Below are 26,203 nucleotides of genomic sequence, written 5' to 3' on the forward strand. Positions count from 1 at the left end.
AATTATAGAAACTGCCACATGAGATTTATTTTTGGTTTAGTTCCATGATGCTATGGAGCTACTGAAGTTGGTATGCTGTTTCTTTGCTCTTGCTTGACCCTGATTTAAAAAAAAAAAAACACAAAAACCAAACCAAAACCCAAACAAAAAGCCTAAAAAAACCCAAAACAAAACCCACACAACAAAATACCCATAAAGAAACCCAAACAAACCAAAAAGAAAACAAACCCCTGCTCAAAACACAGTGTTACTGAAATAAATGTATCATTTTGCTTGTATTTAACAGACATCTGAAAGCAAAAACCAGGCTTTTCCTTGTACGTGTGAATCTTTGATGGATTTTTGCTCTTAAATATATTTCAGTTTTATGATGTCCTACCGAAGTAATATGTGATTTTAAGCTTTAGGTACAGGTATCAGACGTAATATTTTCATAGCAAATACGTAATTTCAGAACATCGGAGGGAAAACTTGAGTGTATGATCAGCCAGAGAATTTAACTCCCAACAGTGAACTGCAGCCAGGGCTATGTAGTAGTTCAGCTATTCTCTACAGTGTGTATTTCCATTTGTTTCTGTATTTTTCTGGAGTTGAATCTGATCTCCACTGCCCTCTGTCTAAAAGTTGGCCTGGGTGCTGTCTTAGACTAAAACTAATATTAGGGGTATTAGCTGCCAGTTATGAATTTTAAGAGCGTAGATAACAAACAACTTTCTCTGCCGAATACTTTAAAACTTAATGGAACATGCACTCTTGTTTGAGCCAAAGCTACTTGTCAAGGATGGGACAGTGTTGGTAGTGACTATTTTGGCTGCCCTGTCATAGGATCTGAAGCTGTTAGCTCCATCATCTGACTGTCAGGTAACTGCTAGTAATATAATGAAGTGCTTTAGTTATGTTTCTAAAGAAAAATCAATTACTGTAAGGAAGGTTGTATTTAATTGTAGTGAATAATGCACATTCAAGAACATCAGTAAGGGATACAGGATGTTCATACATCTGTTGGTTTCATAGAGTAAGTTTGACTGTTGTCGTGGTTTAACCCCAGCCAGCAGCTCAGCCCTACCCAGCCGCTTGGTCACTCCCCCCCCCTCGGTGGGATGGGGTAGAGAATCAGAAGGGTAAAAGTGAGACAACTCCTGGGTTGAGATAAAGGCAGTTTAATAGGTAAAGCAAAGCAGAACAAGGAATTCATTCCGTCCTTCCCACCGGCAGGCAGGTGCTCAGCCATCCCCAGGAAAGCAGGGCTCCATCACGCATAACTGTGACTTGGGAAGTCAGACGCCATCACTCCGAATGTCCCCCCCTTCCTTCTTCTTCCCCCAGCTTTATGTGCTGAGTGTGATGTCATACGGTATGGAATATCCCTCTGGTCAGTTGGGGTCAGCTGTCCCGGCTGTGCCCCCTCCCAAATTCTTGTGCATCCCCAGCCTCCTTGCCGGTGGGGTGGGGAGCAGAAAAGGCCTCGGTGCTGTGTGAGCCCTGCTCAGCAATAATGAAAACATCACTGTGTTATCAACTCTGTTTCCAGCACAAATCCCAAACGTAGCCCCATGCTAGCTACTGTGAAGAAAGTTAACTCTATCTCAGCCCAAACCAGTACAGTTGCATAGCTATTTTAGAGGAGCACTGTCTCAGCAACTTTTGGTTGTCTCCCTCCAGCAGGCAGGAAAGTCAGTGGTGTGAATGCACAGCATGGAAGAGTGGAACTGGTGAAATCAGAAGGCGGCTTTGAAGGACTGTGCTACAGTAAAAAAAGAGAGGGATATATGCAGTTGTTTGGTAGGGAGGAATAGCAGATTATTTCAGTTAGTAGAGAAAATACTCAAAATGGATTTAGGCCATTTTTGGGTACACCTGCATTTGTGATTGTATTGCATAGATCTTCAGATCCAAAACTTCTTCATCATCAACACTTGGAGCATACCACTCGCTACATGCATCGGAGATGTGCAGAAAGCTCATAAATGCTGAGACTCATTGAGCAATGTGTCTGTTAGCCTAGATCAGTGGTAGCTGGCTGTGGTGAAGCTCAGCATGCCACTCAGCTGCAGTCAAATAACTCGGGCTGTTTAGTCCCTGTAAGCAAGCCCTAGACTGTTTCTACTGAGTAGGCTGTGCGGCATCTCTTTGAGAGCCCTCAGAGCCAGGTGTAGTCTGATGTGCTTTGAGAGAGGATGGGCACATCTGCGAGCTGTAGGCAATAGTTACATAGTCGAAAAAAAATGAAAAAGAAAATTGGAAAGGCAGTGATTCATGGTTGTCAGATTTATGATAGAAAAGCAGATAATAAGAATAAGCATATGTAATTATAAGTCGCTGTTTGAAGCTTATTAAGACCATTTTTAAAATACTCAAGCAATACATCTTTTCTGCAGAGCTTATAAAATCATGCTATTGTGAACTAGAGGAAATCACTGGCTTAGTGTTTTGAACAGGTGCTTGTATGAAGTGTTAAACCAGCTTTTGACAGCACAAGGCCTTTTTTGGGTGGAGAGAAAGTATTTTCAGCTGATTCACTTTGATTCAGTTTCCCATCTATTTTTTAAGTTGAGGAATTAATGGGTGGCAGTTTAAAACTGGAAGGTTTGCTCTCACCTTTCCAAGGTGAGGAAAAAAACAAGGTATGGAAGGCAGAGATCTGTGTCTTCTGATTAAATTCTTTAGATTTCAGAGCTAATCAATTAACTTGTTAGGCAGGTCTTCCTAGGAAGTTTTAGATACAAAACATTTTGTATCATAAGTGTTCATCAGTTAACTAAAACTGATTTTTAAATGTCTTCTTTCTTCATTTTATTTGAATTTCTCTTAATATTCTGAAACAATTCACCACAGGTTGTAAGTGTTTACTTATATCTTACTGGAAATAGAAGATGGAGAGGGACATCAGAAGTTAAGAAGCTGAGCTAAAAGCTTATCAGTGTGAGAGTAGTGTACCTTAGCTAGGAAAATGTAATGGAAACATTTGCAAGCCAGTGTATTTTAATGAAAAATAAGAAATGCCCTGTTTTCCTAATTACGGCACAAATATAGTATGTAAGTTTAAATGAAAGCTTGCTGAGTTTAAATGAAGAATTGCTAATTTTTAAATTATAATAGAATTGGCAATATAAAACAACTTGCCTTGTCTCTTAGCATTCTGTTCAGTGAGGAAAAAACTGCACTCATTGTGCTGTACTGCAAAGCATAATTTCATGTGAACCCCTTCTTCCTGCAACATCCCTTTAGCAAGGCAGTTTGCCCTTCTGTTTCAGAGGTTTGAAAACAAAAAGGCTAACGTCTGTTTAGACATTTAAAATCGCAAGTAAATCCTCCAGTGACAGATTAGCTTTTTTTTTTTTTTTCAATGGTAAATGATATACTTCCAACTTTCTTTAGTTTGATAGAAATTGGGGGGTCAATAAACCAAATAATTCAGTTTAAATCTGAAACACTATTTAGATTTACAGTCCTGAATTGATCCTTGACATAGTGCACAAACATTAATGTTTGATTCAAGTGGCTTAATAGTAGTAATTATAAAATTTCAAAGAAGTTTCTCCAAAGAGCAAAATAAAATATAGATTCTTTTATTAAAGGAATTTTTAAGTAAAGATAATTTTTTTTAAAAAAAATTTAAGAAAAAATACTTTTATCTTATGGAAAACAAGGAAAGAAAGTGTAATTTGTAGTTGAAATAGAAATCAGCAAAGTGCCCAGCCAAGGGACTTGATTTTAATTCTGAAACAAGATATGAAAAGTTCACATTCCCCTTGAAAATAAATGATGTCCTTATACTAGAGGTGAACTGTGTCAGATGAGCCAAGGGGCACAGTAGACTTTATCAGAACTGTAAGCTTTCTTCCTGCTCCCAGAAGATAAATATTTGTCTTGGCTGTGAAATGCCTTTAAGAGAAGGACTGAAATCCTTCATTTGATTCCCAGATCTTGTGGGAAGACAGAAGTTTTCAAAGTCAGGTATGTTTTAATGTTAGCTATATCAGGAAGACATTCCATACGCAGCCTTCTAAACCAGCTGGGATTTCTTAGACAAGGATAAACTAGTTAGAATTTCCTAGACAACCTAACCTCCTTGTTTTCAGGTAATTAACTGTAATGTCCAGCAGAGTGGTAGTAAAAGTATGAATAATAGAGGCTAGAAGATCATTAGCAGGGAAGGAGATGGAAGTTTCCTAATCAAATGGAGATTATAGTGTTCTTTGTTTTGTAATTCATTAAATTATACCAGTGAGATAATTGCTTGATTGGTATTTGTTTTATATGCTTTTCTTTGTAATTTATTTCTTACATCTATGATGGGTTTTGTTTTGCTCCCTACGATGTTATAATATCCTGGACTTTGTTCCTCCTCTCAATTTTTAAGTTAAGTTGCTGCTTATTTTACAGTTTGCAGGAGTGCCTACCGCTGGAATTGACTGCAGTTCTTGTCCGGGGTGAAACAGTCTTTCGGTAGAGGCTTAATTTCTTTAAGTAGTTGGAAAAAGCCAATTTGCATTTTCTGCTCCAGATCAGAACATCTACTTTTGTTCTTCAAGATCTGATCTACTAACTTGCTGCAGTTGCTTTTTTCCCACAGGAAGTATAATGCTGTCCTTGTCTTAAATTTAAATTTATTTATTTATTTTTTTTACAGACTGAGACTACTATAGGCCTCAGTTCATATCAACAGAAAAGGTAAGCATGATTGTTTGAGAGTTTAATACAGCAATCTTATTGTGAATTTTTTGATATTTTTCATAAGAATAATAAAGTTTTAGTGTAAACAAAATCAAATACAAATCATGTCATTCACTGGCTGGCTATTTCTCTCTCTCTGTTATTGGTTTTACATGGATCTTTCTTTCAAGTATCTTTATAGGTGATTTTTTTTCAATGGCGTTGCTAAAAACTCTGTTTCTTGTCCACATGATTAATTTCTTTAGATGACTTGTCTTTCATTGTCCTTATTAGAGATTATACTATCTCCTTCTTGGTATAGCTTGCAGATATTTGTTCCCTATCTAGACAGTTTATTCAGTTCTTTGATCTGCTTTTTAACACTAATTGGAAGGAGGGAAATGAACTAGCCATTTAACTTGTTTTGTTGTTACCCATGGTCAGGTTACAGTGCATCTATTCAAGCTTCTCCCTGTTCTTTCCCCACCCTTTCCCCAGCCAACCCCCTCAGGAAGTGTTAGCTTTGAAGTTTAAAGTCTGATATAATGAGTATGTTTTCCTGATACAGCATTAATGTTGGCATGACTGAGCCAACCACTAGCTGGGTGTAGTTCATGAAAAACTTATGTTGCTAGTCTTTTTATTCATCTGCACTTATAGCAGTGTCTACTGCCAGATACCAAAGTGGTTGAATGTTTTGTGGCAGTTCACTTTCTCAATGAGGCTGTGTTTGATACCAAATTTCTAAAATAATATTAACTATAAAAATTTAAATACATTTTCTGATATATGCAGCTCAGCCTTATTTTTGGATATTAGCAAGTCGTGGATGAACTCAGGGAAACATGAGTGGTTACTTAATTTTTTTGCCAAAAACGTTCTGTCTCTGAAGTGGGTCTTTCAAGGATGTTCTGGCACAAAAAGTACCCACTGTGAGGTATTTGCCTATTTGCCATTTTAAAAATTCACATGGTTATTTTTGGATGCAATTTCATTTTATTTTGTGGTAATAGAAATAACAAAGTAGTGGCTTTCTAAGAGATTGTGTTGCTAAATAAAATCATGATATCTCTTGCTATTTGAGGGTTTAATGCCGTTGTCTTTATTTCTTGACAATTTATGGCACAGGAGAGGAAATAAAACCTTTTAAATGACTGGTAAAGTAATGTGGGAAAAATACATGTAGAGTAATGCTTAGATTTGAATTTTCCACGGTAGCAATTAAAGATGGTACAGATAAGATTCCACAGAGCACAGAGCTCCTCCAGAAATCCCAGAACAACTAGAAAGGTAAAGTGAGGATACAGAGAAACAGTTACTGCCTAACTTCGCAGAAATCCTTAAATACTATATTAAACAAGCATTTTCTTCATCTACAAATGCAGAGATATGCATGGATTATTTAAAATTATGAGAGCCTAGTCCTCTGCGATAAACAGCAGAACATTATAGAAGTGCTGGAGAATGTCCTTAGACAGAAGTAAATTGTGTCTCAGCACAGATGGACATCCATATCACCTACCATCTTTCCAGGCATTGATATTTTGACCGTCTTTATAACTACATCTGTGACTAAGCTTATTGAGACATGAAGTTGCGCTTCAGTGAATTGCATCTGGTAGTAGGTTGCTTCTTGGGTAGTAGCAGTACAGTAGTTGGTAGTTGAGGTAAATGCCTTCTCACTTGGATGGCAGTGGATGGTATGGTGAGGGTAATGATCATGTCAGGGACTGTGTGTAGCTCACTCTCAGGTCTCATTTTTAAAATCAAGATTCTTGCAGAAGGGAGAAAGTGCTGGGACCATCTTAAAATATTGCCAGGGAACTTCATAGGCTTAGATGACTCCTGGCCAATTTTTGGTCTTCTGGAGCTTGTTGGCAGATGTCAGTGTTCCCTCATTCAGATGCATCTTTTCCTTTTCATGTTGTTCTTGACTTGGAAAGTTAGAAAACTTGGAGGGGGAGGAAAAGAAAAAAATGTTTGAATTCTGATCTAAGACCGGGAGCCATAGCTCTACATGCATACAATAGTAATTAACTTAAATGTCATTATGTTGTAAAGTTGCCCTACCCATGGGTGTATCCAGCCTTCAGTGAGCAAGTGCCCATCAGAGAAGACATTATCATCATTTTGTAAGTCTGCTGCAAGTTGACTCATGTTGGGCCTTTCAGTAGGCAAACTTTGGGAATTCCAATATTGCTTGTTCCCATTTGAATCTTATTACAGTCGTTCCTTTTATGAAAATAGTTGGCATTCATTATGATGTAGCTGCCTTTACCACACTTTAGCCATTTAAAAATTCGTGCTGTCTAAATGGCTATCCAGGATAATGTAGCTATGCGATCTGAGAAAATGTTGCTTAAACTTTTCATGGATGTGGGGACTTGTGTATGTCCCGATTGTTCAAGTTAGGTCAAGTTACTCTTGACTGTATTTTCAGTGCATTTGAAATAAAGATCTTCATTATCGCTTTTGTAAATAATGTAAGTATTTCTGATAACTTTTCCATAAAAGGAATTGATGTGTCTTTTTACCAGTAACTGCCAATAAAAAAATGAGGTGCTGGCTGTTCAGAGTTTTGAAATTGGAAGAAATTGACAGAAGTATCTTAAAAAATTATTACTGCAGAAGACTATTTTGTTTAGTGTTATCTTGACAATGGAGGTACATGAGCTTTTTGTCCTTTTAAATTTAAAAATGAACTCTAATTTTTTTTTTTAGTTGGACCATAAACTTTGAAAAGTGAGATGATTGTGGTGAAGGCTTATTATCAACTTGTTTTATCCTTTCAAAATATCACTGCTAATACAATTTTCCAAATTTATTCTCTTACGTTCAGAGTCTCCGTAAACTTCATTTTGTTGAGCACTTGTTCCATGATATTTGATTTTAGCCTGAGAAGGTATACCCAAGCTCTCTCTTATTACAACTGTAATGAGTCACAGCAGCACTTAACAGTAGCAACAATTTTAATTTTCTGTAGATCTGAATACAGAATACATTGTGTCTTATACCTTCACTTACATTGTTTTGTGATCTGTATGTACACAAATGTATACACATGCATGTGCACAGACACACGTGTTTACAAGTCTACATTAAAACTGACTGTACTATTCCTACTCTTGCACCAATAGTGTTTTACTTTTATTATGTGGATAAAGCTATTTTTAACGACTAAGCTCTAAGTAGTATTGAAGATGCTTTGACATCCAGACTGAGAGGTAAATTGATCAGCATGAATAGATCTTCCTATTACACACATATTATACTTGAAGCGTGAAGATTCAGTTGTGGAGTACTAGTGAGTCACTGAAACACTGGATTTACGTAAAAAAGCTGTTGATTTGTTATACTGTTGTCGTTGTCCAGATCTGTGCTATTAGAGAATACAGTTAAGATTTTGTACCCTATTCTTAAATTTTTACTCCTGTAAACAGCTTCCTTGTTGAAATGGTTCTGGAGTATGGAAAGACATCTGAATTTGATCAATAACTAGTTTTCCTGGAAATACGCTGGATGGAATTAGATTGAGGTCAAGGCCTCAGCTTTCATAAGGCGAGCCACATATGCCTGTCCAAGGGCATCTTCCATCTCCTGGCTTCTCCCTCTGCTGGGGCCGAACTGGGTGGCTATGCTGCCCTGACTGTGTTTGTGGAGCAGCTTTGCTTACCCAGGACACGTGGCTGCAGCTCTGTCTTTGGGCATCTAGGATTGATACAAAGTCAGAAAGCAAGGATCTAAACCAAGAGTGCTATTTTAATATCAGTAACAAAAGAATTTAAAGAAAAAAGCAAGCCATTGGTCTTGAGCCATTGATCTTGAGTTGTTCTTTAGCCTTTCCTCTTCTTAGCCTTTCTTTTATGTTATTGTCTCTGTTTTATGTTTTATTGCATGAATGATTTTTACTCAGCCTAAAATAAAGTGTTACTGAATTACAGAGATCCTTAAGTGTCGTCACAATTACATCATTTTGAATAAGAAAACGTTTCAGTCAATGAAACTGTTTTGTATTTTTTCTTGTAACTTACGTTGTGGGCTATTGATTGTGCTCTATATAACTGTACTGGTAAAATAAGCAGTAGTAGAGAATGTGTCCAGATACTTTGTTGTCTTCAGTGGTGGATTGTTTGAGTGGTATTTCAGTCTTCACCTACCAGCATTCTCCTAAAAAGTTCCCAGTAGAAGGTTAGTATAGGCAAAACTACAGAAGGTTTCTAGAGAGAGTTGCTGCCTTCTGGAGATAGAGTTGTTAACAGTATAGACATGGGCTGTTTTCTCTAATGTGGCCTCAGTACCATCAGATGGGTCCAAGTTTGTTTATGTACTAGTATAGATGTAGCTAGAGAAACTCATGTGTATGTAAATTTCTTTTCTTTCATACATTGAGGAAGATGTTTGGATACTGCTGTGAAAGATGATAGAAACTTATTTAGCTTACTGTTTCATTTACCCATCACTATATAGAGGAAAACTAATGCTTTAATTATGTCCATTTCCAAGATATGTACTCTTGCATAATCTTTCTTGGAGACACCGCATAATCATGTAAGTGACTGGTAAAATTACGGTATTCTGGCCAGACAAGTTTGTCAGGCTGTTTCTTCTTTTGAATTAGTTGCTCTATTATTAGTATTAATGAACGTTTTGCTAAGAAAGGGCTATCTGAGATGGGAAGGGAGCAAAAATGTATCCTTTAACAGTATCTTTAACAGCATTTTAATTTTTCTTGCAGTGTATCCCTATATCGGGGAAATTGCCGGCCTCTCCGGTTTGAGCCACCGATGCTGGATTTCCATGAACAGTAAGTTGAAAAGTCTTTTGATCTATTTAGTCAGACAAATAGGAAAAAATAAAGCCATCTCAAGAGCACTTAAAACCGATGGAGAAGGTTGTATACATAAATTGCATTGATAGATTGTCCATAAATGTAGTTGACCTCCTCATTCCAGAGAGCTGGTGTACTTGGTCTTAAACATCATGTAGCAACCTATCAGCTGCCATGGTTTTGGTAGTGTAGGTGCTTGTACTTACCTTTTAGGTACTTGTACAGCCACTGTGCAGAGTGGAAACAGTTTTAAGTCTAGAACTTAATGTACTGAGGTGAGCAATTTTACTATTGCTTTGGTGGCAAAAAAACTGTCAGTGGATCTGCAGTTACTGGAACAGTAATGCAGAGTTGTGAAAATACAGCCTGAAGGAGAACAAACAGCCTCCAGGAACCACCTCCATACTCCACCTTGCAGCTAGTTGCTGTTCTGATTCTCACTGGCTGAATGTAACCATTTACAGCAAACTTATCTATGACTTCTTTAAAAGATAAAAGAAAGGGAGGAGGAAGGAAGTTTAACAATTTCAACAACATACCTGTTTGTAATCGGTTCCTCCGAGAACTACTTCAGTCTTTAACTTTTCTTACCAGTAACTGGTTACTGTGTACAGGGAGCTACAGTCATTCTTCTTGTTAATAGTCAAAACCAGTTCTGGAGTTGGTGCACATGGATGCAGCCTCTGTGCATGATTGATACTTTTGACACAGTGAGGACATTTCAAATATTTCACTAACAGTTCAGCCTGGAAGAAAGAAAACAGCCCAGGTGTGCCTTAGCACAGTGTTGCTTCCTCCACCCTCAGCCAGCACTGCTGCTGGATGAAAGGCTGATTTATTTACGATAAGCCATATACTATAAGTAAAAATATAGTACCCCTTGTCTGTAGGAAAGGTCATTGTACAGTGTGGTGACTACAGAGATGTGCAAGGAAGCTCATGTGTATTGACGTGGTGTATACATCTGTTTCTGAAAGAAGAGAAGCTGTAACTGTGTATTGTTTGCACAGAGTAATTTTCCAGAAATAATCTTTATACAAAAAACAAATGCAGTACCACTAAATAGCAAAGCTATATGGAACTGCCTCATTTTACAGAATTTATCTGTGCTCAGTCTAACAAAATTCTAACTTTTACTTCTGAGTAAAGACAATAAATCAGTCTGTCCCCTCTTCTGTATTCCTTCAAAATTTCAGAATCTCTAGCTTTCGATGTTGTGTTTTTTTTGTAATGTCAGTAACTCGTCCTAAGTAGGAGGATATTGAACTTCTAAATTGAATAGTAAAATACATACTGGTAAGCCCTGCTCTGCTGCATCTCTGCTATAATAAAATTAGGTTATAGTTAACAAATTACACTGGTGAGTGCAGTACAAACTCAAACTTGTAGAGAAGTTTGCTCTTTCTTAAAGTTACTGTAAACTTACCTATTGATTTTCAGCTCATATTAATTACAGAATTCGACATTTGAAATGTATTTATACACCTTTTTCTAATATGAATAAAGTGTTTTGTTGATGTGCTCTGAAATATCTTGCTTTTAAAGGTCATCTGTAGTTTTCATGCTTAGCTGAGGAAAGCTACGTGTGCTGCTTTGCTTTGTGGATTTCCAAAGATTTTTTTTTTTTTCCTTGCTAAAAGTAGATCCCAGACAGTATCATAAATACTTTAAGCTGTTCTTCATTATGTTTTGGCTTTTTATGTAAGCTGTTCTTGTCAGAGCTGAAAGCACTGAAGGAATAGTGTAGATCTAGTACACTGTTAAAGTAGTGCAAATCTCTTACTTAGGAAGGGTTCTCTTCAATAAATGTGGAACTGCACTGAGGGATCACTGCCTTCTATCAGTTAAAATAGGGAATCTGTGTGTCAGTTCTTGGTTCATTGGGCGTTCTGGTTTTTTTTGGTTGGTTGGTTTTGGTTTTTTTCTTTTTCTAACAGTATATGCTAATTAATTTATCTGTTGTAGTTTAGGTCATAATCTCAGGCAGAAGTTCTCTTCTGATTTATTGAAACTTCAGTAAGATGTCAAAAGTAGTTTTAGAAAAGATTTAGATACAGAGCTCCAAAGTTCAGTTAAAAATCTGTACTTAGGCATTTAAATAAAAGTGAGCCAACTCTGAGAAATGCTGAGTAACTCAACCTTATGGTGGGAACAAACTGCAGGTGCCAAGCACCTTGGAAGTCAAATAATGCAGATTTAAACTTTTGGCTTTTTTGCCTTTTAAAATAGACAGGGTTTTCATATTCAAATTCTGCCTTTTCTTTCTTTGTTAATAGTGGATTTTAGGAAATGCATATTTAGTTTCTGCATAAGTATTTTACCTAGATGGTGTTTTGTTAATAGGTAGCATGTAGCAGTTAGTAGAGCAAGCTTGTTCAAAGTTCATGTTTATGCTGAGCTGTCAACATGTATCATTCCTAGGCTAAAGCAAGTTGCAATATTTAATTTCAGTTGTAAGCTAATCCATTCTTCCTGTGACATTTCTGGTCTGTTGAGAGTGTGTGGGTTTAATCAGATGTTTCAAAAACATGCCAACTTGAGCAAGAATAATATTTATTAAAAAAGGTATTTTATCTAGGGATCTCAGAAAATGAAAATTAGTATTAAGTGGATAAATAGGTGCAGTAGACACTTCCTGTGTTCCGCCTGGAGATGAGATTACAGTGGCCTTATACTTCTGTTTTATAACAGTTAGGGCTTTTTTTAATGCTGTTTTAATATAAAATAACCACTACCATATTCCATCACTTTGAAGGCAGTCCAGGTAATTTCACATGCATCAAAGGAAGTATATACTATATGTTAGGATATGCAAATCTTTAGCTCACTCGAAGAGATCCCAAATGTTCTATGTACACATTAAGCCTCTGGGAACAGGGTGGAACTGAGAGGCAGGTTCTCCCATATCACTGCTCCAGGGGACTGTTTGGACTAAGTAATGCTCAAATATTTGAGACCTCCTTTCAGGTCTTGAGACCTTATGTTACTTGAAGTAACTTGAACAACTCTAATCTCTTAACTGTAAGAAGTGGAGAATTTTAGCAACTAGAGAGTTTATCAAAATTGCTGGTTTTCATAAATTTTAAACAAGTATATTTACTAGTGGTGAAAGGACCTATGAGGTACCTATAATGTGCAGCCAAATGTTTACACAGTACATTTGATACACTTCTAAAGTCTGAGTGTTGGAATTCTTAAAAAATGTTGCAAAATGAAATTTTCATTTCCCTTGGAGTTTGTTAAATGTAAGAAACTGTTGACAGTAAATTGACATTTAGTCCAGATCTATCTCTGGTTTTGTTTGCATGTCATGCTAGACTGCAAAATGCTGCCAAATCAAACAGTAGTTTAATAAACTTTTGCGTTCATACAAATCACAGTTGGTGACGTGATTGGATAAGACTCTGCTACTGGTGTTTTGTATGTGGGGTTTTGCTAACTGTTTGGAAAATGTATGGTTTGTTGTATGGGATCTAAGTTAAATTCCTAGCATAAAATGGGGCGTTTGCTCCATTTAGTACGTTACATGGGCTCTAACTTTTTGTCAAGAGTAATAGAACAGAACTTTCTTGATTCATTAGAAGCCAGAGAAATGTGGAAGCTGAGAAACAATTGGTCTATAGGCTAGTACATACGCAAAAATAAAACCCTTCTCTTTTCTTTTGCTTTTCTGAGTTAGAGATGCATTTGCATTCTCAAATTTAGGAGCTTCAGTTACTCTAATTTCAGTTAAAGAAGCAACTTGCCCGAGTCACTCAACCAGTGATGCATAGAGTTTCGTGTGAAACAGGGAGAATGCTCTACGCACTATTTCTCTAGTCTTGTATATCATGCAGACTTCCTTCATGTAAGGAACTAGCATTTTCTTCAGAATGGGGTACAAAAGGTATTCCCTCTCAGTCTCTAGAGGTAACCTTGTAAGACCAGCTCATTTCATTTCCTTAAAAGTAGCTGGATGCATTACAAGTCAACACCCAATTTCTCATTATTGGAGCTCTCTCTCTGATCTTCTGACTGGAGAACCACCCACACCGGTTCAGAAAGTTCCCAAGCTGCATGTATTTAGAGGCTAGGAGTGTTTTCTGGGCACTTAACTTTGTATGCTTTCCACATTATTACACTTTTGCCTTCTAGGCATGTGCTGTTCACTCCTGTCTGACACAGGATACTGATTTAATCCGTATGAAACTTTCGATATGCTGTGCAACAACTAGTCTTACAATTGTTTCAGCAGTTGCCAAAGATGCTAAAAGAAAAAAATGCTTAGGAGAAAACATATTTGTTAAACTCTTAAAATTCATGGGGAAGTTACCTGAACTGAATCTTGAATATGTTTATCTATATTCCCAGCATTCCAAAATCTGAGTTGGGAAGCTTTTGGCTGACTTCAGTTCTCTCTCCAGTCTCATTAGAAGGAACAGGGGATGGAAGAGGAAGGATGTATTTGCTGAATTTATATCCTTAGCTTTTCAGTAATAATTTGTATCTATTTTCATACATATTTTCATAGTGTTCATAAATTGAGCATTTTACAGAGGTGTCTAAAATATATGCAGTAAGAAAAAAACGTAGTTACTCTTTTAAAAGGGCGTTTTCTCAATCCATATTTGCTTCACAGTGAGTAGCTAGATATTTTTGCAAGTTAAGTTTGAGCCAGTAACTCAAGGACTCCTCACCCCAGCTTTTTTCAGGAGCTGTTTTCCTTTGTTAAAAGAGTCTACCTTTTGATCCCTAGAGCAGCAATGAATTCCATTACAAGGACGTGCTTACAATACACTGCAGACACTAACTCAGCCTTTAATAAGAGTTGAGTTGCAGCAGTAAAGAACGTGCACACAGGCTTCTTTACCCATTTGAACAGGCACCTCACCCTTGTTAATTACCATCTTCTCATCTAGGTTGCGGTATCTGCTTTTTATCAGTGTAGGTGGACCTAGCATTATGCAGGGACAAAAGATCAGGAGGGGAATCTTACACGCTTTGGCAGTTCATGCTTGCCTGAAGGTGTGTGTCTGCACCAGCTCCTTGCAATGAAAAATGCTAGCTGTGACTGCTCCAGGAAATTCTGCTGTCAAATTTGGCACTAGGTAAACACTGTACTGGTGCAGATCATTGCGGCTTGATAATCCACAGCCTGGAGAGCATCCCTGATGTGATTATTGCTTGGGATGTGGGTTCATTAAAGGTGGCTGGTGCACACTGCTTTACCTGGATTTTACTGATGGCAGAAAAAACAAGTAAGGTTTAGCCTATTTCAAGCTTAAAGAATATAAGGAAAGCTGTATCTGAGCAAAAGATAATACCAGACTTGTTGCTTCAAAATCAGAATGGTCAACAAAATAGTAAAATAAAACAGTCCTAGCAACAGAATTCCTTTTTAGTGACTTCTGCCTTTATCACCTGTGATTATACCGTGGTGGTTTAGTCTGGAATCTAAAGTTACTGAATTGTGATGTCTGTTGTGGCTGCTTCCCTACTAGTTGTTTTTGTAGGCTTTAGCCTCTCAAATATACTTGCATTCCCTTCTTTCAGAACTGGAAAAGCGTGAGGGCCTTAAAGATTGTTTATTTGAAACATTTCCTGGGATAATGAGTTTTACTTCCAAACTACCTAACAGGAACAAGCTGTCACTTCAGTATTACTGGTTCATTCAACATAGTTTTCTTGGCTTTGTGGTGTTTCACACATTTATGCATCATAAAAACTGTCCCTTAAGTCAACTCTGATCTTAGGTTTTCAGTGCATAGCTGGCTCTCTGTAGAGACCACAGGTGATACGCTAGTTGTGCCACTTGCTCACGTGTAATGCAGTGGTTAAAATCTACCTCATCTTCTCTCGCTTCCTGCTGTTGTGGTCGGTGGGAACTGTTCTGTTTGATTCTTTTCGGCTCTTAAGCTCTTCATACGAAGACTGGTTGGAGTGCATTGTAGTAGAGGAGGAGGATGGTTTCCCCCTTCTTGGGGAGCTACTGAACATGCTCTGTTCAGTAGAAGTATCAGAGAAGTATCCAGAAACTGCACCGTGGCAAGCAAAAGAGTTCCAGCAAGGTGCTGGGAGCATGTCTTCCGCTGAGGAGAATGAGGAATTGCAGTGAGAAGTAGGGAACAGACAGCCGATCCTCAGGAGAGGCTGAAAGAACTTTCTGCAGTGTTGGAGGAGTTGGGCTATTTTCTTTCTTTTTTCCTTTTTTGGTGTTGGTAGAATCAGAGAGTACTTGTTTAAGGCATGACCCCTTTTTCTAAACAACGAATTCACTGCAGAATTTCTGACTGCTATGATAGCTGGCTTAGGCTTTTCAGAGTTCCTGAGCAAGTAAAATACTCAAGCCCATCCGTACTGATGTCAGTGAAGGAGTGTTTGAAGCAGTGGGTTCAGAATTCAGGGGGTGCTGGGTTATTCCTTATCAGCGGACACTTTTCTCAGTTGTCCTTTCTTTTGTGGGTTATGTGGGGCGTTTTTTGGTTTTTTGTTTCTTTTGGGGTGGGGAGTGGGGTTGCTGGGTTTTTGGGGGGGTTTTTTTTGGTTTGGTTTTTTTTTGCTGGGGGTAGGGTAGAGATGGCGAGCTTTGGAGAGCTGGCTCTCATTCAGATTCCTCCGGGCTGCTAAGCTTTTCCCTAGAAAACAGAGAACGGATGTATAGGTTTACTGTTTGGTTCCACTGATCAACAATGTAGCAGTTAAAACAGTTAATGCAAAAAATTTGCTGAACTATTTCCCTTTCTAATGTCCCCATGTATACTGGCAACAGAAACAAATACTTGTATGTCATGGCTTAACCTGGGCATTAGGTTTTGTGCAGGTTTTAAAAGGTGAGGAGAGGAGTTGTTGTCTACTTAAGTTAGAGAAGTCAAAGTGAGATTTTTTTTTTTTTTTTTTTTTTTGACCGTGAAAGAAAGATCAAGAGCAAATGTTTGATGGAGACGTGAAATTAGGAAGACCCAGCAAGCAAAGCAAAGAGATTTACAGTAGCGGCTATATTCTACTGCTAGTGATGATGCAGTTTATTGAAGGTTAATATTTGTGTCTTTGAATTAATATCATGGTCTTCAGCATCCTTGTGTTTAGCCCGTGTTTCATAAGTAGGAGGTTCTGTCTGTTACTGCAATCACTTTGTAAATTGTGATATAGTTTGAATACTGTCACTAAATCCGCCATTCAGTGCAACATTTAGTTTACAGCAAACTTAAATTGCTCTATCTATTGAGACATGCACACCCCCCCAAGTTGAAAAACTGTGCAACTACAATAGCACTTATTAATTTGGCCTGGTAAAGTTAACTGAGGATGGCAGAACAACTGCCTGTTACTGGTTGTCAGGACTTTGGGTACTGCAGATAGTAATTCTTATCAATAGTTTTGTGGTCCTTGCAATGTTTGGAGCAGGTGACAAGGGAGGGAGTGCCACACAGAATACATGTAGCCTGAAAGCTGAGGTAACTTTTTTGAATTCCAAAATTGAATTTGGAGCAAATTGTAATCTATGCATTTTACCAGTGCTTTGGTGCTGATGCTTAACAGTTATGTGTTAAAAGGCATGAAAAAAATCTGAAGAGATACCAAAGTCTGAAAAATCAGTGAAACTGAAGCATTTATTGTCACGTCAGCTGTTGTAAGCAAAAAGGAACAAGCTGAAGTCTTGTGCGGAATAAATCGTTAGCACATCTTGTTACTGCAAAAGTGTGCTGTTTAACTCTGACTTCTGTGTTTCAGACTTCTTAAATTCTAGAATTTATCTCAAGTATTTCTTTTTTTTTTCTTTAAGGTATGAATCAAGTATTTCTTTTTTTTTTTTCTTTAAGGTATGAATTCAAATGCAGTATACAAATGTTGTGGTTTAACCCCAGCCAGCAACTGAGCACCACACAGCCCCACCCTTGCCCCACTTCCCCCTTCCCTCCCTTCCACCCCATGGGATGGGGGAGAGAATTGGAAAAAAAAGTAAAACCCATGGTCTGAGATAAAGATGGATTAATAGAACAGCAGAGGAAGAGAAAATAATAATAAAGATAAAAGAATATGTAAAGCAAGTGATGCACAATGCAATTGCTTACCACCCACTGACTGATGCCCAGCCCACCCCGGAGCAGCAATCGCTGCCCCCTGGCCAACTCCCCCCAGTTTCTATACTGAGCATGATGCCATATGGTCTGGCATAGCCCCTTGGCCAGTTGGGGTCAGCTGTCCTGGCTGTGCCCCCTCCCAGCTGCTTGTGCCCCTGGCAGAGCAGGGGAAGCTGAAAAGTCCTTGACTGGTGTAAGCCCTGCTCAGCAACAACTGAAACATCAGGGTGTTATCAACATTCTTTTAGTACTAAATCTAAAACACAGCACTGTGTCAGTTACTGGGAGGAAAACTAACTCTATCCCAGCTGAAACCAGGACAAGAAATAAAATAGTTGTTGCATGTCTGTGTACTTAATTCTGTAGAGCATGTTATAAAATGTAATACCAGAAAAATTGAGTTAGACTACATACAATCTATCAGGGAAAAAAACGTGCTTAGACTTTTTGTCTAAGGTGTGCTCTGTTTAAGTTGCTGTATGCAACCTTTCTTAAGATAATTATTTAGAGGTTCGAGCACAGGAATATAAAACTTTGCCTCTTCTGATTCTAAAGTAAAAACCGGGAAAATATAATTTAATTTTGGATAGGTGTCATTTTAGAGGATGATACAATGTTAGGTAAACCTTCAGGAAAAGTAATCAATAACATAATGGAAAAGATGTTAACCAAGTGGTTCATCAAGGTAGAATGTACATATGTTACTTGAAAAAACATGTAATGCAAAGTTCTGTTGTCAGTGTTCATCACTGTTATGTTTCTATCTGGTTTAACAGGACAAAGCCCAGTGCTCTATTTTCTAGAATTCTAACACTTTAAAAATATTCTCTTTCTGTTTCAACAGGCCAGTTGGAATGCCAAAAATGGAAAAAGTTTACCTACATAACCCTAGCTCAGAAGAAACAATTACATTAGTATCAATATCTGCTACAACATCACATTTTCATGCATCATTTTTTCAAAATAGGGTAAGTTTTTCTGCTGTCTCAAAATGAGCTTTTCCTTCCCCCTCCCCACCCCAAATGGGAGCTTGATTTCCCTCCGTTATTTAAATATGCTACTTTCTGCAATAATTACATACCTAAAAGTATTAAGATACTGCTGTTCTTGATCTCGTATCAGTTACCAAGCAAATTTGAACTGAGCAAGGAAACACACACAAACCCTGCTATAGAAGAGAAGGAATGACATGTTGCATAGGAGTTCTGACTGCATAGGAAGTGTATACTGTAACTGATGGGTTAATGGCAGATCTCCTTTGTTGCTGCAGTGACTAAGTGTATGTTCCTTTAGAGGACATACAGAAACAAGCTGTTCTTACAATTTTTCTGAAAATTGTAAGTCTAATGAAGTGGTATTACTGTGAAATAGTCACTCCAGCGCACTTAAAACTACTGCAGTTATGTTACAGGAACTTGCAAGTTAGAAAGCATGGTGTCAGCAGGGTTAACTCTTAACCACATTATTGTCATATATAGTCTTCTAGTTTCAGTTTTGTCTGTGGGGCCTCTGGCTTTGCAGGGGCCATGTAAACACTAAAAACTTCAGAAAACCTGTCTATAAGCAACCTTTCTCACTCACGGAAGTCTTGTAGTAATTGCCTTTCTCCAATGTCCTGTATTTCTGATAAACAGAACTTAAGTTCAGAATTCAATATAAAAATTCAATTATATGTGATCCTGCCCTAGGTAATGGCTTTAAAACATTTTTACTTGTCTAAAACTTCTACTTATTTTTTTCCAAATCTGCAGTAGACTTTCTAACTTCAGTTTTCCATAAAGAGCACATGGAGGTCTTCTGTAGCACAAAAACTGTTGTTCATCTGTGAGGTGGAATATCTTCAATAAACATTTTTGCTTATTCCTCTGCTTGCTTGCTTTTATTTTTTCCAGAAAATTCTTCCAGGAGGGAATACGTCCTTTGATGTAGTTTTCCTCGCAAGAGTAGTGGGAAATGTAGAGAACACTTTATTTATTAACACTTCTAATCATGGGGTATTTACTTATCAGGTAAGAGAATTACACTCTTTCAGAAAAAGTTAGGAAGTGTGAATGAACCACAGCAGTATCTGTTATGGCATGTTTAGCCATCCCAGGATATTTACACAATAGTGTTGTTGGTTTTTTTTATCAGCCCAGCTGAAGAAGTTTCCATCCCTGCTGCTTGTTGTAATACAGAGGTATAAAATTGTAAATATCTGTAGGGCAGTACTGTAAGCTGGCTCAATGAAATTATGTAGGTTTAAAATCCTCCCAACAACTTTTTTAACACTCCTTGTGTGTTATTTTAGTTGCTTATTGCAGTGATCTAGCCCATTCTTTAGCTCTGTACTCATCTGTACTCATCTAGCTCTGTATGCTAGGGAATGTTTTGATTGTCTAGAGCTTAACAATGGTGATGACAGGGTTTGCGGGGGGGTGTGGAATCAGGGGGAAGGCCAACAAGGCAGGGGAGTCCACCTGACCAGGATGAAGAGGCAGATGAAATATTTTATAAGCAGCCAGGAGAAGTCTCAGTTGCTAACCCTTGTTCTCAGGGGGTATTTCAACTAACCAGATGTCTGCTGGAAATGCAATGCAGCAGAGAGGAAACAGTCCAGGGGGTTCCTGGAGTGTGTGGAAGATATCTTCCTGACACAACTGGTGAGTGAGCCAACTAGGGAAGGTGCACTACTGGGCCTGTTGTTCATGAACAGTGGAAGACTGGTGGGTGATGTTATGGTTGGAGGCTATCTTGGGCACAGCAATCATGAAATGATAGTTTTCCATTCTTGGAGAAGTAAGGAGGGTGCTCAGCAGAACTTCTGCCCTGGAATTCTGGAGGGCAGACTTGGTCTGTTTAGGAGCCTGGTTGACAAGAGTCCGTTGGGAGGCAGTCCTGAAGGGCAAAAGACTCCAGGAAGGCTGGACATTCTTCAAGAAGGAAATTGTAAAGGCACAGGAGCAGGCCATCCCCATGTGTTGAAAGACAGGCTGCCAGGGAAGAAGACTGGCCTGGCTAAACAGAGAGCTTTGGCTGGAACTCAGGAAAAAAAAAAAAAGAGAGTTTATGACCTTTGGAAGAAGGGGCAGGCAACTCAAGAGGACTGTGAGATGTCACAAGGTTATGCAGGGAGAAAATTAGAAGGACCAAAGCCCAACTAGAACTTAATCTGGCTAGTGCTGTAAAAGACAATAAAAAATGTTTCTATAAATACATACGTTCTTTATTAGATGCGGGGGGAAACATAATGACACAGGACGAGGAAAAGGCTGAGGCACTAATGCCTTCTTTGTCTCAGTCTTTAATGGCAAGACCCATTGTTCTCAGGGTACCCAGCTTGCCCCCTGAGCTGGAAGACAGAGACTGGGAGCAGAATAAAGCCCCCATCCATAATGCAAGGGGAAATGGCTAGTGACTTGCTACACCACTTAGACACACACACAAGTCTATGGGGCCAGATGAGATACACCCAAGGGTACTGAGGGAGCTGGTGGAAGTGCTCACCAAGCCTCTTTCCATCATTTATCAGCTGTCCTGGCTAACTGGGGAGGTCCCAGTGGACTGGAGGTTAGCCAATGTGAAGCCCACCTACAGGAAGGGCTGGAAGGAGGATCCAGGGAACTACAGTCAGTCTGACCTCAGTGCCATGGAAGGTTATGGAGCAGATTACCTTGAGTGCCATCATGTGGCATGTACAGGACAACCAAGTGATCAGGCCCAGTCAGCATGGGTTTATGAAAGGCAGGTCCTGCTTGACTAACCTGATCTCCTTCTATGACAAAGTGACCTGCTTAGTGGATGAGGGAAAGGCTGTTGATGTTGTCTACCTGGACTGTACTAAAGCCTGTGACACCATTTCACACAGCATTCTCCTGGAGAAACTGGCTGCTCGTGGCTTGGACAGGCATACTCTTTGATGGGTAAAAAAAACCTGGCTGGATGGCCAGGCCCAAAGAGTTGTGGTGAATGGAGTCAAATTCAGCTGGCAACTGATCACAAGTGGTGTTCCTCAGGGCTCGGACTTGGGGCCAGTTCTGTTTAATACCTTTATTGGTGATCTGGATGAGGGGATTGAGTGCCCTCAGTTACCCTGAGTAAGTTTGCAGACAATACCAAGTTGGGTGGTAGTGTTGATCTGCTGGAGGGCAGGAAGGCTCTGCAGAGGGACCTGGGCAGGCTGGATCGATGGGACTAGGCCAACTGTATGAGGTTCAACAAGGCCAAGCGTCGGGTCCTGCACTTTGGTCACAACAACCCCATACAGCGCTACAGGCTTGGGGAAGAGTGGCTGGAGAGCTGCCCGGTGGAAAAGGACCTGGGGGTGTTGGTTGACAGCCAACTGAATATGAGCCAGCAGTGTGCCCAGGTGGCCAAGAAGGCCAAGAGCATCCTGGCTTATATCTCGAATAGTGTGGCCAGCAGGAGCAGGGAAGTGATTGTGCCCTTGTACTCAGCATTGGTGAGGACACATCTTGAATACTGTGTTCAGTTTTGGGCCCCTCAGTTCAAGAAGGACATTGAGGTGCTGGAGCATGTCCAGAGCTGGTGAGGGATCTGGAGCACAAGTCTGATGAGGAGCGGCTGAGGGAACTGGGGTTGCTTAGCCTGGAGAAGAGGAGGCTGAGGGGAGACCTTCTTGCTCTCTACAACTGCCTGAAAGGAGGCTGTAGTGAGGTGGGTGTTGGTCTCTTCTGCCAAGTAACAAGCAATAGGACGAGGGGAAATGGCCTCAAGTTGCTCCAGGGGAGGTTTTGATTGGACATTAGGAAAAATTTCTTCACTGAAAGGCTTGTCGAGCATTGAAACAGGCTGCCCAGGGAAGTGGTTGAGTCCCTGTCCCTGGAGGTATTTAAAGGACATGTGAGTGTTGTGCTTGGGGACATGGTTTAGTGGTGGACTTGGCAGCGTTAGGTTAATGGTTGGATTTGTTGATCTTGGAGGTCTTTTCCAACCTAAATGATTCTATGATTCTGTGATCCAGTGACAAGACAATGTTATTCATTAAGCTGGCAAAAAATTACTCAGTTGAGATTCAGCAAGATAAACCAGACAGATGAGAGATCCTGAAAAGTGAGATAAATCCTCTTGTTGAGAGAATATGACTCTTACCATGACAATGTTTTGAAAACAACCACAAAAATGTTTCCCGTATGGATAGTCTGTTCCATAATGATATGATTAAAAGATATTTCACATTTTTTTTAACCTTTAGCTGGTATCTAGTGTTTCAGAGTATCAGAAAAAAAGATAGTATTTTTTGACTTCCTATGTTCTAAGTATGTTAGCGTAAGTAAGTAGTAGCTATGAGAAATACCCTTTAGCTGCAACTAAACCAGTTTCTTTTTTTTCCAGCATGATACTGGTTTTAAATGTTCAGTTAGATGTATACTATAAAATTAATTTTAAAAGAGTACTTGGTAGTCTACTAAAATTGGTGCACATATGTTAAGCTCTGCAACAATTACATACAGCTACCTGTCTTTGTTTTTCTGAACCAGGTGTTTGGCATTGGAGTACCGAACCCCTATCGATTGCGCCCATTTATTGGGGCACGTGTTCCTGTAAATAGCAGTTTTTCTCCTATAATAAATATACATAACCCTCACAGTGAACCTTTGCAGGTGAGCCTAAGAGAAAACCATTAAATGCTCATTTATGTTTATGATATTAAACTGAAATTTTAGTTATTTGGTGATATTTAAAATTCTGTTTGAACTTCAAAGTTATTTGAGGCCAAATCTTTCATATTATATAAATGTTTTTCTGTTTAAAAGTAAATCAGTTGTTCTAGAAATTGAAGATTATGCTCACAGATCTCTTGGTTTGCTAAATTGAGGTTTTACTATGAAATTTCTGTTTTAAAATGGTCATAATTACTACAAAATAAAGGATTAAATTTCACTGGTAATTAAGAAAAATACTGAACCAAATAAAGTAAAATAGATCTTATGCTTTTAATCCAGGCATGCCTCTTAGCTTCCTTGTGCTTGTTCTGCACAGCATAGGTGTCTTTACGGTGTACCCTAGTATGTAAGGTTGGCAAACATTCTTATGTTAAGGCGGGATTGATGTCTGTACCTGACCAAAGAAGTAAATGAATAGTCCACTGATAAATGTGATCTGATTCAGTTAAGGAATTGATCCACAAACTGAAATGCTACAGAAAGCACATAAAGTGTAGCACTAGTAAATGGCTATATCATAATTAAAAGTGATTTTATAAGATACTCCAATGGTCAAATAGTTGCTAACCCATGCTATTGCACATCATGATACCTGATAACTGAAACAGAATCTCTTTAAAGTTGAATGCTAACATTTTCCTGTTATCAACCTCAGGTGGTAGAAATGTATTCCAGTGGAGGTGATCTCCATTTAGAGCTTCCAACAGGTCAGCAAGGAGGTACAAGGAAGCTATGGGTGAGTAGTCATGTCTTGCAGTATTCATTGCACTTGTTTGGGGAGGTTTTATTTTTATATGATTTTAGGTTTGTTTTTTTTTTTTTTACCAACTTTGTTTCTTGTCATGTAATCATTAAAAATATCCCATGAAAATTGAAACAATAACAGGGTCTGTTTATAGGTAATAGGAATTGGAGGGATGTTTTAATTAAAAGAAGCTATCTGTATTGGGCTGTGCTTCTTTGATCTGAGAGGAATAAGATGATTCCCAGTACAATAAATTACACCTACCTAAGCATTCAGGACAATGTAGTTCTTCTGATGGCCTGTGAGCTGGATCTAACCCACAGGAAAAATATACAGATTTTTTAAAAAATTTTTTGGTTTTAAACTGAGAAAGTCCTCCCTGCAAATCACTGTGAATGCATACATGGGTTGAAAAAGCAGCTGAACAAACTTAAGAAAGAAAAATCTGTTAAGCACTACTAAATACAACAGCATTGTGTCTAGCTGCAATAAATCCCTAGATCATGAGTCAAGAATGGCTGGAAACTGTTCTGGAAAATATTCCTACACGCATGCCCTGCAGTTACTCTTTACTCTTCATGCCTGCTGCTGGAGACAGGGTATTGGGTTGGATGGACTCACACTCTGGCCCACTAAATCTGTTCTGTTGTGTTCTTCACTTAATGATATCTTTAAATCACATAAATTTTGGAAGCATCCTGAAGGTTAAGTATTGGCTATGTGCTGTGTGTCACACTGTTGGTAATGTCCAACTGGCTAAAAAAAACTATTTTCCTGTTCAGTTAGAATTATTCCTTTTTTGATGACTGTTTATTTGTCTGGGAGAGACTTTAAAGTCATTGTGCTCCAAAACTTGTCTCTTGCTCAAGTGCATCATTACAGTCACTGACAGTTGCATCTATTATAATGAGTAAAGCCAGGATATTTCCAAGTGAGCTAAGAAGGACGATCGCAAAACTTAATTCCTGGCATTTTGAAGAAAGTCCATGAGAATGGCAGTATCTGATTTTTAGATACAAAAGTTGCAAACAACTGAGTATGAATACTGATCACGAGCAGTTAAAATTCTGTGGAAAGAGTAACCAGATGCTGAGGGTTAGATGTAAACATTAAAATGGGTTTTAAAATATGAAGGTCTTAATGTTTTGACATCATTTTAGTCAAATGGCATTGTTTCTAAAATAGCCCCTTCCTCATCAAAAGAACTCAAGGGGAATGTTGAATTTTGTAGCCGTTATTAGGTATGTAACAAACACGTTAGAATGAGAAACAAAAGAGTAGAAGATTTTTAAATGTCTGGTTTATTTCTAATGCTGTTTCTTAAGCATGTAGCTTTCTGGAGTGTGTAGCTTTATAGCTTCTCTAGGCCTGGTTGCCAGTTAAAGCAATGATATGAGAGCTTCCAGTGCATTGCCTGGAAAGGCAGTTAGGTTAATACTAGTCAGCACTAATCCTCTTGTTTTTTGTATCAACCACTGCTATTTCAAAACAATAAGCCAACTAGAATAAATTACACCAGTAGGAGAAAACACCCGGATATATCATAGTATTGGCTATGTTAAGAGCTGCACTGCAATTAGTAAAAGCTGCAAAGTAGAAGAAATTATTTGAAATACAGTGATGATGCTTTGACATATGGATGTACATCATTGTCTAAAACTGTTTTGATGCCAAATGTTTGGATGAATGGCATATGCAGGAGTATTTTTATAATCACTGTTCAAAGTTACTTCAGGGATCTGACAAACCTTGGATCCCTGGTTACACATATGGAAGAGTCAAATCTCATCCTTTGAAACGTTAATGAATGGCTGCATTATGTTAGGTCTGTAAATAAGTGCAAAAACAGAACTTGAAAGCTTCTTAGTTTAGGGATTCCACAAGTAGTAGCAGTTGAAACTAGTTACTTTGATAGTCAACAGTTTTCAGAGAATACATCTACAGTCATTGTGCCATGGAAAATATGGCTTGACCTCCAGAATGGATTGGTATGAGTTTGTAGTACACAAAGCACTGAAGAGATGTGTAAGACAGTCAGCACCTATAGGGATTACATCCTGTCCAGTTTCCTTTATCAAAAACACAAAAGAAAGAACTGAAACAACATAAATAGATGCAAGGACTACTCATCAAAAATTCCTACTTTCTGCCGTATTTATTTGCATTTAAAGTGGAAGAAGCTCCAAATTTCAAATAAAGGTTTTCATCTTCTACTAAAAAAAAAAAAGAGAGAAAAAAAAAAAAAAAA

At 38.5% G+C, this 26,203-nt stretch overlaps 1 protein-coding gene across 1 annotated transcript in view; it reads left to right on the forward strand.

Annotated features, from left to right (window-relative positions):
- Positions 1-26,203, forward strand: part of TMEM131 (transmembrane protein 131) — a 91,528-nt gene that overhangs the window by 18,792 nt on the left and 46,533 nt on the right. The window contains 6 exon segments of the mRNA XM_035893198.1: positions 4,634-4,674; positions 9,392-9,460; positions 18,389-18,512; positions 19,437-19,553; positions 23,025-23,147; positions 23,866-23,946. Coding sequence (XP_035749091.1) covers positions 4,634-4,674; positions 9,392-9,460; positions 18,389-18,512; positions 19,437-19,553; positions 23,025-23,147; positions 23,866-23,946 — 555 coding nt within the window.

The sequence above is a fragment of the Egretta garzetta genome, unplaced genomic scaffold (assembly GCF_000687185.1).
Source record: "Egretta garzetta isolate BGI_Z169 unplaced genomic scaffold, ASM68718v1 scaffold504, whole genome shotgun sequence".
In the NCBI taxonomy this organism is placed as follows: Eukaryota; Metazoa; Chordata; class Aves; order Pelecaniformes; family Ardeidae; genus Egretta; species Egretta garzetta.